The sequence below is a fragment of the Diadema antillarum genome, unplaced genomic scaffold (assembly GCF_040938485.1).
Source record: "Diadema antillarum isolate AM-2024a unplaced genomic scaffold, OU_Dant_1.0 seq00001606_RagTag, whole genome shotgun sequence".
In the NCBI taxonomy this organism is placed as follows: Eukaryota; Metazoa; Echinodermata; class Echinoidea; order Diadematoida; family Diadematidae; genus Diadema; species Diadema antillarum.
The window spans coordinates 175,849-191,291 of NW_027272319.1; the positions used below are offsets into that span (position 1 = coordinate 175,849).

The 15,443-nt window shown below is 38.3% G+C and overlaps 1 protein-coding gene across 1 annotated transcript in view; it reads left to right on the top strand.

The window, feature by feature from the left end:
* The window catches only part of LOC139711051 (acyl-coenzyme A synthetase ACSM3, mitochondrial-like), a 23,798-nt gene extending 8,883 nt beyond the window's left edge, over positions 1-14,915 (top strand). The window contains exons 7-15 of the mRNA XM_071622971.1: positions 458-579; positions 2,111-2,267; positions 5,018-5,146; positions 6,031-6,105; positions 8,069-8,251; positions 10,454-10,581; positions 11,956-12,055; positions 13,860-13,979; positions 14,799-14,915. Coding sequence (XP_071479072.1) covers positions 458-579; positions 2,111-2,267; positions 5,018-5,146; positions 6,031-6,105; positions 8,069-8,251; positions 10,454-10,581; positions 11,956-12,055; positions 13,860-13,979; positions 14,799-14,891 — 1,107 coding nt within the window. The 3' untranslated portion in view covers positions 14,892-14,915. The remainder of the gene's footprint in view (positions 1-457; positions 580-2,110; positions 2,268-5,017; positions 5,147-6,030; positions 6,106-8,068; positions 8,252-10,453; positions 10,582-11,955; positions 12,056-13,859; positions 13,980-14,798) is intronic.
* Positions 14,916-15,443: the final 528 nt, after the last annotated feature.

Here is a 15,443-nt window from a genome sequence, read left to right on the forward strand (position 1 = left end):
ACAAACTGCAGGAAAACAGCATTTTCCTGGGGATGGAGTTTCCCTAATGCTACTTTCCCATGAGCTTTCTCTGTATTTAACCTGTTGAGGATGGGCTCATTTTGCTACAGTGCGCATTGCCCATAGACACCTGCCCGAGTATACTCGGGACTTGTCTTCAACGGATTAAACTAGTTTTTATCAGGTCATCACTACTTTTAGAATGAAAAAAAAAAAAAACTGCATCAATTCAAATATTAATCTGTTTGTTACTGTTAAGTGAACAACGAGACATGCTTAGTAAGTTAGCATTTACATAATACTTATGTTTGATTTCTTTTGTTTAAAAAAAAATGCCTTTAAGAGCTGAAGTGGCCACAGTGTATCTTTTGTATATTTATTTGTATTTGCTGTAGATGCATGCAACTTCTCATGGTGTCCGCTCCAAGTGGTGTAATTATTTGTTTGTATTTTACAGTGTGTGCAAACTCGAAGCGATGACCCCATGACGGTATTCTTTACAAGTGGGACTACAGGCAGTCCAAAGATGGCAGAGCACACCCATGCAAGCTATGGTCTTGGACACATGATAACTGGCAAGTGAGTGCACAGGATATATTACTGAGATGAAATACTGATATTCAGCCATATGATGAGTATGATATAGTAGAGCATAAGCTATATATCCACACAAGGATCAAGCAAATATAATTTTATCTTTTTTCATCTTTGCCATATGTTATATTATCATGAATAGTATGTAGGGGAGAGCGGGGAGAAGTGGGACATTATTTCAAGTTCGCCAATTTTCTTCTTATATCTTTTTATAGAAGAGATGATTACATTTCCTTTTGGGCTTGCATGAAGGTTCATATGGTAGGTTACATAAAGAGCTATAAACTGGGGGTGGCACTGTTCTCAATTTTCTGCAGTTAATGAAAAGAAAAAACCTTATTTTGGGGGAGAAGTTGACCCACCCGTGGGTAAAGTGGGACAACGGCAAGGGAGAAATGGGACGGTGTTGGTAAAGTGTGACATCCTATAGAAATGTCGGAAATGTCAAAGTTGGAAGGCGTAATGAAACATTGGTAATGAAAACAGTCAAACATGCTTTCAAATTATCTCTGTTTTAACAAAACAAGTTTGAACGACATGTTTGAAAATCTCAACTTTTTTTTTACATGTAATGCTATTATGAGGGACAAATGGGACACGTTGTCCCAATTGTCCCTCACGTGGCATATACATAAATATGTACGACTGCTCAGTAACCATGCAGGCATTTGTCAAAAACAAGTTATATTAGTTGCATATCAATAAGGCTCACCACCAGCTTCAATTGTGCCCTTGAAATCATGAATACAAAGACAACAGGTTAATTAACCTGATTTCAAAAAAATATCATATTTTGGGGAAAATTTTCAATAGCATTTTATACATACTTAGAATTTGCCGAACTGCATGGCTTTCTTAGTGTGATGTATGGTTGTTGGGGGCTTATTGTAGATATAAGCCAATCGCTGATTGGTTGAATAGTTTTTAATTCAGAGAACGTGTCCCACTTGACCCGCGTCCCAACTCACCCCGCTCTCCCCTACTGATAATGAATCTACTCTTCAGAGGAATTTGATGTTAATTACTGTAAAACACAATATTTTCGCGTCATGAAATTTTTGCGAATTGCAGCCGACAGCCTTTTATGCAGCAGGAAATTTTCGCGAGTTGCCTCTAACATGCACTGCATAATTATAAGTGCAGACAAGAACTTTCATGTGCATTTTGATTTTGCAAATCTTGGTTCTCGCGAAATTCGCGAAATTAAAATGCACGCAAGCATTCCTCATTTTACAGTAGAAGCATTACCTGCCCTTTCAACAAATTGTGCGGATAGAAAAAAAAAAATGTTGCATAGTCATACATGAGGACAGAAGAAAAATGTTGTTGCCATAAGCACCCATAGGGCAGTGTCATATTCCGTTGCTTAACCAGATTTCCGTGGAATTCATGTCTGCCTTTTTTTTTTTTTTTTTTTTTTTAGCTCTGTCTTTCTCTAATGTGAGCCGTAAGCCTTTCCACATATGCAAGATTCAAATAGAGGTAAAAGCTGTGTAATTTCCTATTCATACTCTAGGTATTGGTTGGATATGTCTAGTACGGACATCATCTGGAATATGTCGGACACTGGCTGGGCCAAGTCTGCCTACAGCAATGTCTTTGGCCCATGGTACCAGGGAGGCTGCGTCTTCATCGACCACTCCCCCAAATTTGACCCCCTCAGAACTTTGCAAGTAAGGATTTCATGCAGTAGTTGTTTTGAGTTACTTTCACCAGCATATCTATGAGATTTTCCACGTAATTTTTTCAAACTTCAACTGTGATCGGTCAGCTCGAAACCCACAAAAAGTCACAGATTAGGATTCTCAAAATATGTCTCACTTTGGTTGACCGACTCAAATTTTAAAGTTTGCCATACCTATTAGAGCAATCTTTTCTCTACCTACCGTGAAAATTTGGCGGCTTAAAACAGTACAGAAATCGAGATATGAACAGTTTTTCTGGAACATATTTTTTTCAGACAGATGCCGCTTTCCCTCTGAAATAGAATATGTTTTTGTTGATACTCCTGCACAGCATACCTGAGTGACTCTGATCTTTAAATTCTCTTCTTTTTTTCCTTGTCTTTGAAACTGCATGTCCTGCAAGATTCAACTCTTATTTCCATTGGTTTTTTTTTAATGCATTGGGATGGTGCAATTTCAACAAGTTTTTAAAGCTTAGAGTCTACTATTTTAAACTTTGTAGAACAGTGGAAATTCATGTTGGCCTACTTTTTTGTGTGTTTTGAGCTCGCCAGTCACAAATTACCTCTCTTTATTTTTTTTTCCTCACAATTTTGACCCTCTTTAGTATCTCCCACATCTCGTCAGGACCACAGTCGTAAAGTTTTACGTTTGCAAACCACACTAATATGAGTGATTAGAGTTCATGCAAAAATGCCCTTGGCTTTTGTGGGAATGTGATGACAATTGTTTTTCGCTGGCCAACTGTGCCAATCTTTTTAAAATGCGAGTCCATGGACTGTCCTCGGTAACACAAGAAGCGGGAAGGTGTTGCAAAACATCACGACCATGTGACTGGCAAGGTGCTAACAGTAGCTTGTTTATATATGGCTACTTGTAGATGTCTTGACTGCTCTTGTTACTGCATTTTCAAGTAAAAAAACAGATAAACAAGCAGCAAGATGAATGCAACCTCAGAAGGGATGAATGAACTTGCAAACCAATTGATACAGTGAAAAATGAATATGTTTGATATGGTTTGATTTTGATTTGATATTATTGTTCCACATCTCAAACACAAATAACATAATATAATAGATTGAACATAAGACTAGACATAGCGTCGAAATTAAAAAGAAGACAAGAGAAGACAATTATACAAACATGAAATGTGGGGGATCTACTAAAAAGCAGAGGTTGCAATTTGTAGGTCCCTACATAAAAATGTTGGTCTTCTTAGACGAACAACCGGGTAACGAAAACTATGAAAAGAAGAAAAGGGACATAAAGGAAAAGAGAACAATAAAAGCAAGAGAAACAAATAACCAAATACATCAGAAAATAACGAGATAGCCACCTGTAATAAGCTTTTTACAAGATTCCTTGTCACCAGAGCAACATACAGTACTGTAACAATGCACAAGATGCACATGATGCATAATAATTCATGAGTTCAAGAATAGCCCTGACATGAATGACTCTGTAAGAAGAACGAAAAGCAAGCCTGGAATACCTAATAAATAACAAATCTGATAAAGAAAAGGAAGTTGGAATGAAGTTGCATGCTATGATTAACATTGATATAACAAAATGTTTTGAAAGATTAACTTACATCAGATATCAAAGTAAGTGGAATACATAGAAAACACATCTTTGAAATTTTAGAATTTTATAATTGCCCATTGTTTTGATAAAACCAAAGATTTGAAAAGTCTTGTCTGCATACAAACTTGGAACAGCTGTCACAATTTTGTGTCACTGATTCTTGCATAGATTGAGGCACATGATTTTGTGTATTTGTTATCATCAAATGTTTGGTCATAGTCTCACCATGGACCTACTACATAGTAGCTCCATGGTATTACTAGATAGACTCACTCGACCCCATGGAGACACACAAAGTATGCTTCAGATCAGAGTGTTGCAGCTCTAGTCTCTTTTTAATTCTTCATCAAATGAAATCAAACATTTTGACATATATTCAATTCAATTCAATTCTATTCAAAGTTTATTTCATTTTTCGACAAAACATATAAGTTACACTTCTTTTGACAACAGAGGATAAGGTAAACAGAACCTTATGTATCGAAAGGAATGTAAAACAATTGAGAAGAATCTTATAGTAATTATACGTTATAGTAAAAAAAACAGAAGTGATGGAAATAAAGTACATGTATAACTTTGCTTTAAGTGTGAAAAATGGAGAGACCCACTAAAAAGACAGATCTTGTAGAATGTGGGCCCCTCTGGAATAATAACATCAATGGAAAGATTAATTGAAGCATCATAAATACAAAAGGAGAAAAAAAAAAGAGGAAGAAGTCTGGAAGCCCACTGAGAATTAGATTCACAGATAAATATACTTACTATCATAGACGTGAACAACATAGGACAAGACTAGATAACAAAACAACTGCTGGAGAAAAGGCTGTACGGGACAAAACGGGATGGACAAGACTAACAGACGCGAACAAACATGAAACAAGATATATATAGATTGACCAGAAAAAATGAAACCAGCTCAAAACAAGATAATATTAGCAGATGCTTTGAAGTTATTCAATGGCCTATGTAATATGAAAGGCAATGTGGCAATTACATGTGAGTTAGAATTTACTGAATTTACTGCAAAGGATAGAAAATTATTATATTTGACTCCAGTGCATCACATTTTCAGAGAAGTAATAATACATGAAAGTGCTACATGAATTGATGCTATGGTTGTCAAGTTCCCTGCAATTCTTTTGGTGTGACGACAGGTGGTGAGTGACTATCCCATAAGTGTGCTGTGTGCCCCACCCACTGCTTATCGGCTGATGATACAGCAAGACATGTCAAAGTTCAACCTGCGCTCACTCAGGCACGTCTTAAGCGCTGGAGAACCACTGGTGAGTGGATGGTCAACCTTTCTGTGTGAGGGAGGCTATGTTTTTGTGGATCCTGATAAAAGGGATTTAGGGTGTATTTTTTTGGCTGAAGAGGCATGTTTGACTGAATTGTGACAAACAAACTGTTTTGGGCAAGTGGAAAAGTAGAGTGACTCATACACAAATTAAGGAAAAGATGACATTTCAAGATTAAAGGCAAACAAGATGGAAGATTTACAATGTATCTATGTATTTGTAGAAGACATCAGAGGAAAGAAAGGCAAAAGAATAATGTCATTTTGATCTGTTCAGAAATGCCTGTATCATTTGTCAGTATTGTCGCTATCACGTATAAATATGAAAACTCAAATGGCAGCGGCGCTATTTAATTTCCATAACAATGAGTCGACAATGCTGTGCCGGTGCACACTGCAAACTGTATTTGATCATACATGAATAACACAGAGTACTATTTCTATCGCAAAACTGCAAAACAATGTAGTATGTAGGTTAGTAAATGTTAGTAACTGTTGGGAAAAGAAATATCTACTGTAAGCTCTGAAAATGCATTTCTGTTGTGAAGAAAGAATTCTTTAGTCATGATAAAAAGGGGAAAATTAGATTTAATTACCAAGTACGCACTCTGCATATGCCTGTTGCACAGTAACTTTGCATTACAAGAAGTGCACGTGTGTAGAGCGAAAGTGTGATTCTGCATGTTGCACACGGGTGTGTGAGATCACCTCATTCATTTGCACGTAGCGTACGGTTGGCATACTGACCTGACTGCTATAGCGACTGATTGTGTACATTTATGTGCCATCCATCGTATCACAATATGTGAGCAGAAACAAATTGCACTTTACTATTGCAAGCATTGACTGGGATGATGACCTTGCTTTTAGAATCCAGAAGTGATGGAAGTTTGGAGAAAGAGAACTGGTGGCATCATCAGAGAGGGATTCGGACAGACGGAAACGGTAAGCATGTCAATCAGTGAGCTTGGGCAAATGGAAATGAAGTTAACTGTGAATTTTGATGTAAGCCCATGCAATTGCCAGTAAACTTAACCCATTGAGGATGGACTGATTTTGCTACAGCACGCATTTCCCATAGACTCCTGCCTGAGTATGCTGGGGACTCATCCTCAATAGATTAACCCTAACAGGGCTGGGGGGGGGGGGGGGGGGGGGGGGGGGCAGAATCCCCCACCTCATGACGTTTCACGCAATAATTCTGCAATACAAGAAGACCTCGTCATGAGCCTTTATGAGTTTTTATGCCTCCGCCACGAAGTGGTGCCGGAGGCATTATGTTTTCGGGTTGTCCGTCCGTCCGTCCGTCCGTCCGTCCTTCCGTCCGTCCTTCCGTCCGTCCTTCCGTCCGTCCTTCCGTCCGTCCGTAACAAATTTTGTGGACAGGGTAACTATCAAAACCTTTTAAGGTATCCTAATGAAACTTGGCATGTATGTGTATTAGGGGGTGAAGTTGTGCCTATCAACTTTTGGGTGCACATGGTCAAGGTCAAAGGTCAAAAGGTCAAGGTCAAATACGTAAAATTTCACTATTTCCTCCATATCTATGCAGTGCCTGAAGATATTTTCTTGAAACTTAGTGTATACATGTATTACCTGATTAAGATTCTCTGGTGAAAGTTTTGGGTCATGAGGTCAAAGGTCAAAGGTCAAAAGGTCAAGTTAAAATATTAAAACTTTGCTTTTTTCTCCGTACCTTGGAAATTGTTCAAAGTATCTTCATGGAACATAGTATATATACATGTACTGACTGGCAGTTATTATCTAGAGAATCTAGGGTTCATAGGGTCAAAGGTCAGGGGTCAAAGGTCAAGTGCAACACTTCAAATTTTCACTATTTCCCTCATACATGTATTTATGTAATGCCAGCAATCTTTTTTTTTTTACACTTGGTGTATGCATGTATAACCTAGATTATCTGGAATTTTTTTTTTCTCTCTTTTTTTTTGGGGGGGGGGGTGGGGGTTTGCCTCAAAGGTCAAAAGGTCAAAGATCAAGGGAAAGTGCTGAACTAACTTTTTCCTCCATATCTCAGAAGTGGCTCAAGTTATCTTGAAACTTACTACATATTTATGCATGTTCTGCCTGACAGTGATTATCCTATGAATTTTAGAGTCAAAGGCCAAAAGAAAATGGTAACAGTGTACTTTTCAATACAGAAATTACACTTTTTCTCCATACCTTGAAAATTACAGTATTCATACACTTACGAATGGGTCAAAGTCAAGTTAAAGTCCTTGAATCCCCAAATACATGCTCTCCTATTCATCTAATTAAACCTAGGTAAAGGAAGGTGAAAATTCAACACACTTGTGACAAACATGTACATGTAATTTCAATATTTTGCCAATATTGTGAAAATGTAATTATACATTGTCCACATGTACTATAGACCTATTAGGAGAATCATGCATTATGGCGGAGGCATAGCAGTCGCCTTAGCGACATTTCTAGTTTCTTTCAAGTCTCGCACAACTTTTGAAATCAAATTTCCAACGTCCATGTGTACCATTATGAAGCCATGCCCATTTTCATAACGGCATGTCACCCCAAAATGGGCACAATTTTGTGATATTGTGTACATTTACTATGGAAAACAGTGCTCTGTCATGAAACTCATAAACACCTGACTATTTTTACTATTCATCACTTTGATTGCTTAATCTTAAGACTGTCCATTATCTGTGAAGCATAGTTGATGTGGGAGAGCCCATTTTAAGCTAGCATTGGCCTACATGAAAATAAAAACTAGGAGTGATGGATGGAACTCTGCGACACAATGCTGTGATAATGATCAATTAGATTAACTTTGATTTTAATAACTCTTTTTCTGCCTTTTTCACCCTCCCCCCCCAAAACAACCACAACAACAACAACGACAACGACGACGACAACGACAACACAACAGGTGCTGGTCTGTGGGGCCTTCCGTTGCATCCAGCCCAAGCCTGGATCCTGCGGTAAAGCAGCGCCGGGATATGACGTGGCCATCGTGGATGAAGACGGCAATGAACTTCCTCATGGTGAAGAAGGCATCATTGGTATCCGGGTCAAGCCCAAGAGACCGGTGTCTCTCTTCACTAGATATGTGGTGGGTGATGTACAAGTCAAGATTATTTCTTACTTTTTTACAGTGGGATATGAAAATCTTTCCTGTTAAAAGAATTTCAGTGGAGAGTAAAGCAAAAGTATGCTCATTTTGGGTAATGAAAAGTAAAGTCCCACATTTAGTTTGTAGTCGCAGGGTAACATTTACGAGTTATCTAGATCCTTGTTGGCTTACTAGACCATGGGCTCCACAATACTGTTTTGATTATTCATTCTGTGGGTTGTGATTGGAAGTAATGTGGTTGTGCCAAGCAATGTACATAATTTTTTAATGAAAATTTTGGAAATCTCCAGTTGGTGTCAATTAGTTAGCATGAACCACTTATTAACCTGTTGAAGAGTAGTCCCGAGTATACACATACTTTGGCAGGTGTCTCTGGGAAATGCGAGTTGTAGCAAAATCAGCCCACCCTCAGCGGGGTAAAATGGCTGATGTCATCTGTCCAAGAGCAGCTATTAAAAGAAAAAAACGAACAAACAGAATCCTTGTCTTCCTATTCAGTTGATTCAGAACTGGTAAAGCTAAGTTTGTGCAGGAAAATGCAGGGAACACTGTCAAGTCCAAAGCCCATTTTTGGCCAAAATGTGAGGCATAATGGTGTGGTACTTTGAGCCAACTCATGATAACATTCTCGCGAGATTACATCCTGTGTGTTGCAAGGGTCCAGGAACATTGTTATTGTTTTTTTTTTTTGTTTTTTTTTTTTGGGGGGGGGGGATGGAGGGAGTCAATTTTGTAGATTTATCTCCCCCTTATTTTTTGCCTATGTTTTGCTACCCACTACTGTGCATTTCAGCTTGCACCAGATATTTATGACAGCAAAATACAAGCAGTGAACAGCCAACTGATACTGAATACTCAGAACTGAAGGTCGTATCCTTGACGCAATGTTGTATATTATATTTAGGTTGAATAACAGGAGCTGACCCCAGCCAACAAAAAGACAAACAAGTAGAGCTGAGATACCAGGGGGTTTGCTGGAAATACAGAATCATTCAGTCATGTGATATGATTAATCAAGATCACTAGTTATAAACAATGACTGTATCACATGCAAAATGAGAACATAAAAATGACCCTTTTTTGGCAAATGAATAAAATACATGGTAGGAATGTGGCGCATTCATGGTGAAGCAGTCCAAAGATGTAACACGTGTATTTCATCAACTAAAGAGTCAGGCAGGAGTTGGGGAAGTGGAGGCAAAGCTGTGGCAAAATTCTTGTTAAACCAGGTCATTTGCCAAAAATTAATGTTCTTGTTTTGTGATGGGTTGAATCAATTGTTGAACAACTACTATGATTGAAATAAGCAAAGCTTGCACAAGAATGAAGTAGTAACAGTGAAGGAAAATGTATAGGCTGAACATGTATGACCCCCTAAATGCATAAAGACAATGCTTCACTCTGCAAGTATGAGTTACCATCTTCACTAGTGTACTGCTTGTGTGCAGTAGCTTGCACACCACTAAAACTTAACCCATTGAGGACATGCTGATTTTGCTACAACACGAATTCCCATAGACACTTGCCCGAGTATACTTGAGACTCGTCCTCAACGGGTTAAAATTCCACTCATCCATGGGTCATTAAACCTCTACCGTTTTGTATGTCCCTGTTGACATACAACCTTCTGACAGGTACCAGTGCATGTGTATCATGTTTTGAAGTTGACACGGAACTTGTAGTAAAATGATGCTTCTAATGTAATCACATACGCTATCTCCCGAGAAACCAGCTAGAAAATTCATGTCGTCTTTTGTTGCAATAAAAATGCTAGGCTCTCCAACAAGAAAAATAAAGAGGAAAAGTTTTTCAATTGTGTCAAACTTTTGACAAGTTAAAGTGTGTTTATGACATCTTCATACCATTTCTAAACATTTCTTACCCGAATAAGCATTGACAGACAAAAAAAAAAGTACAGCATGAAAGTATTTTGTGGAAGAAAAGTACAATACATTACACTTGCTGTATCTTCCCTATTGTTGAAATAACTATCATATGTCATGTACAGCAACTTGTAGCTGTCAGTCTGTTATTGGCATTATTGTTGCTGTCATTATTAGATATGTTTGTATTTTGTATATACATATGTTAGTGTGTTTATGTGTTGCATATTTGTATTCTCTTCTATGAATTTATAATGCAGACGAATAAAGTGATCTCTGTAATGATGCATTCTGATAGGGTGATCCGGAACGTACAGCATCGGTATTCAAAGGTGACTTCTACCTGACGGGGGATAAGGCTCGCATGGACGAGGAAGGTTACATCTGGTTTGTGGGGAGGAACGATGACATCATCTCATCAGCAGGGTGAGCTGGGTGCTTCAACTCGTTCCATATGGGAACCTGGTGGTCTGTGTCTTGTGTCTGTAGAGATTTCAGAATTCAGTATTGAACAGGTTAATTGTCCCCCCAACCCCAAGGGTGTGGCACTGGTAGTGGAAGAAGTCATCAGAAATGGGAAGGGAGTGTTTAACCCTTGCACGCCTGTCAGGCTTTTGGAGCATTCAGCTCACTCTTTGTAAGAACTCTTTACAGAAAATAGAAATCCAACAACCCTAGTCACTACTGAGACATGATCAAAGTGAAAACGTATATCCAAACATTTACGATTAATGTTTTTTGTCAACAATTAGCATCTGTATCATCATTGATAGCCCAGAAATATCCTTTTACAAGGTCAACTCAGAGTACACCATGACAATGCAAAATTACTGCCTCTCTTTAATTTTCTCTCAGGTAGTTTTGACTAGCTGTGAAAGAAAGGTTATAAAAGTAACAGCAATTGCCATTTCCAATTTGTGATGCTGTTGTCATGGAAACTTTTTGCATCAGAATGTGTCAGTTGGCACAATCCAGAATCTGCTTGATTCTTTATTGGCATTTGAAAAAAAACAACAACAAAAGTCATGTATGATCTAGGTATTCTGCTTCTCATTTACTCCTAGTTCCACATTGTTGTTAGAGTCAAAGAGCCATTAGCAATTAGCATAAGATTATCGCGTCGGAATTTTTCTGCCAGCAAACCAGCATGGTGCCTTGATCATTTCAATATTGTGCAAAGAAATCAGACATCGCGTTGACGACCTTCTTTTGATGTGCTGGGAAACAAGCTGGTAGGTTTCCTGGGTCTGCCAGGCTATCTGCACATGAGGGCACACACGATGGTCATTGGTAACATGAGAAAGGTGTTTAGACACGGAATGACCATACGACTTGACCATGTGCATACGGTGGCAGCTTTTTGCTGTCAATATTTTGCTGGTATGCATCTGGACTGGCCTGGAAGATGAATGATGAAGTGACCATCTGACCAAGCAAACAACCAAACAAAGAAACATAAAAACATAAAGGGAAAAACATTGGCAAGAACAAGAGTGGACATAATTCCAATAGACAGGCTGGTAATTGTATGCACAGCTCAACACTTTCATATATTTCTTTGATCGCACATCCATGCAATGTTCAAGTCAGAAGTTGGCTTTAATAAAGCAAAATTAGATGAAATAGATAATGGAAGTTTCTCCAAACCCAGATATCGAAAAACGTTGTTAGAAAGATGTGAATTTTCAAAGTTTCATAGGTTTATACCAGATCTTCATATTGGTTGCCACAACTCTGCACTGATAGTGATGGGAATTACTTTTGTTATCTTTTGTGTGTGTGTGTGTGTGTGTGTTAAAGGTACCGCATTGGACCATTTGAAGTAGAAAGCGCCCTCTTGGAGCATCCAGCTGTCATTGAATCTGCTGCCGTCAGCTCCCCAGACCCCATAAGAGGGGAGGTGAGTCCACCACAATATCTTGCAAATTGGTAGAGATTGGAAGGGTTGTTGCTAAATGCTTTAGATATAGTATACTAGATATTAAAAGATACCTTAACCCTAACTTACCTGGGCTATTTAGCGAGCTTGAATTCCTGGGGGGGGGCATTATGGCCCCCCCTTCAGATCTCGGCCGTTGATCGCGCGATTGCCGCAAAATTTTGCATGAACATAAAGCCGGATGTAATCTACAAGACTGTTAAGTTAAATTTTCAAAAAATTTGCATTTTCTATTTTAAATTAATTAATTATTCAAATATATGCAAAAAACCTTATTTTCGTCTGTAATTGGCTAATAAAAGCTTATGGATTGCTGATTTTTGGTGTAAATATTCCTAGTGACATTCCGAACATTTGTGCATCAAAAAAAAATCAGTATCAAAATTAATTTCTTATGTTTTTTATTGTTTTATCAATTTTTTATGTATTTCTTTGTTTTTCCGAACTTTTGTTTTTGTTGTTTTTTTCAGCAGAATTTGTCATACACATTTTTTGAAGCATAATTATACTAAAATAAATTGATTTCAGCCACTGAAATTAAAAATATGAATCTTTATATGATTTCATTGTAAAAACACAATTTGTATTGACTTTGTACACAAAATCACGTTTTAGAGCAATTTTGGGGTTGATGAAAATTTTTCGAAGGGGCGTGGCTTCGGAACGGTATGCCCGGGCGGGACAAATTTGGTCTCAAAAGTTGCGCGAGACTTGAAAGTAAAAAGTCAGTGAGCGGCGCGGTCAAAAAATTTTGCGCGCCGGAATGGTCGCGGAATTCGTCGAGGGGGGGCCATTATGCCCCCCCCCCCCCCCCAGGTAAGTTAGGGTTAAAACGGCTTTATACAGCAGGTGTATACAGCAGGTGGCTGCTATAGACAGGTGGTCACTAAGACGGGTTTGACTGTACTGCTGGAATTATGGCTTCTGTATGATGTCCAAACTGATCCCCTTTACAGTATATATCTTATGTGGATCACCTCTTCTTTGATGATTCTCTGTCTTTTTCACATCAATTACAAATAATAAAGTGAGATATTATGCTTTCTGCAAATTTCTTTCCTTTCTTGTAAAATGATTCTGTCACGGGGACGTGTCGAATCTATATGACTGTAGCTGGGACAATGAAACTCTTTTTTTTTTTTCATCTACATATTGTTACGAATCACAATGTCTCCTGGCAAGCCTCAGATGAACAAGCTCAAAGATTTTTGACCGAGGACAGACACTTTGTTACAAAAATGTAATGATTGAATAATAAATGAATCTTATTGAAATAACTTGTTTGAACAGATTGAAACTATTAATTGAATGCTTAAACTAATGCAGTGCATACTTCACCTTCAAATTGACACAGAAAAAGAATAAATCAAGTTGTTTCCAAACTTCAGATGATAAGAAATGCCTGTCTGTTGTCTTGATTTGTGCTTGAAGCATATTTTTCACTGCCTTTTTTTAACTCTTAGATTTGTTTTCTTTTGCACTTGTGAGAAGACACTTAAGTTTTTTTTCTTCTGCAATGTTGCAAAGGAACCTGTCTGTTGTGCTGATCTGTACCAGAAGCGATAGACTGCCTCATTTCAACTCTTCATTTTTTTTCCCTTCTGCAATGTTGAAAACAGACCTTGCCCCTCAGAGGATATTGATATGCTTGTAAACATGCCTCCATAACTTCAACTATAACTTGACATTGTCTTGCAAAACAAACAGTTCTTATGCAACCTCCTCTGCATGTTGTCCACTCTTGCTGTCCACTCTTGCTGTCCAGATTGTGAAGGCTTTTGTCGTGCTGGCAGAGAGCCACAAGGACCGGCCTGAGGAGGAACTGACCCATGAGCTCCAGGACCATGTCAAGACCATCACTGCCCCGTACAAGTACCCAAGGAAGGTCAGTTCTGCGCTTTGCAGTCACGCTGTCATAAAACCCCATATGTTTTTGTTCATAGCTTGAACAGATAAACATGTTTTGAATAGAAACTTTCAGTGATTTGTTCTGAATGGGGTGTCTTGCTAGAAAAGCAAGACCTTATGTAAGATAAAGTTGGAAATAGGAACTAACTTGTAGAAGAAAAAAATGAGTTGGAGAACTGTTACTCATGAACAGATAACATGAATAGTGCTACAGGGGACAAGATGATTCAGAATGATAATGTTAGTCATATTCATATAGCATGAATGGTGAAAAAAACTCAAGCCAACTAATACTAATTACTTAAGCTTGCTGTTGACTCTCATTATAACACACTCTGTTGGAACAGTAAAGTTGCTTTAGGAGCAAATGTTTGTTACATCAGGGTTTGAAAAACAGTGAAGTAAAAGATTCAGAACTTTGCGGCAAGCATTATTAGGACCTTATAAGGAGGAGAGTTCACTGCACTAAAACTATGTACGTAATCGAAGTCATAGATTTCTCATGCAGCAGATGGTGATTTTTTTTTCATGAAACACCCAAACACCCAACAAAGAGCACCACATGACACCCCAAAAATGGAAGATGATTGACAGAGGTTAAGTGATTTTCACCAAACTTTGAGATACAAGATCTTGTCGCCCCACTGACAATATGCATACAGTATTCCATGTACATGACATATGCGTGCTAGTGCTAACTTTCCTTTCATCCTTTATTGTATTTGAATAATGTGTGCATAAACATGTGTCCGTCTGTTCGATTCCTCTTTCTCCATCTCTTTCTCGATGCTGCCAGATTGAGTTTGTGGAAGGTCTACCCAAGACAGTGAGTGGCAAGATTCGACGAGTGGAGCTGCGACAGAGAGAATGGGCAGCCCTTTCCACATAGGGTATCTCTCTCTCTCTCTCTCTCTCTCTCCAAGGATTAATGCGGAGTTATTTCAAACAGATGTTAGAAAACCTTGTGAGGTGCATCAGTGCATCAGAAATGCTCTCTTCTGTATTTTATTAATGTATAAAGAAGGACAGTGGCGGATCCAGAGGGGGCACACCGGGTGCACGCCCCCTCTGTATTTGTTGTAAAAACAAAAGAAATAAAAAGAGAAAAATTGGGGTGTGTGTGTGTGCCCCCCTTTAAAGGGGAAATCCAGTCCAAAAATAAGTTAGTCTGATAAAAAAGAGTAAAACCTTACGAGTTCAACGGTAAAAATTTGACTGAAATCGGATGAAAAATAAGGAAGGTATGAAATTATGAAATTGCTAATTTCTGCAAAGCAGTTCTTGTACAGTGAATATGAATATGCAAATGAATGAGCTGACCATGTCATAACCTCACAATTTTCCATTGATCGTGAACAAAAAATGACGAAAATTCAATGTTTCTGTCATTGAAGTCTGAAACATGATGTTATTCCTGGTTTAATAATTTCAGAATAGTGAT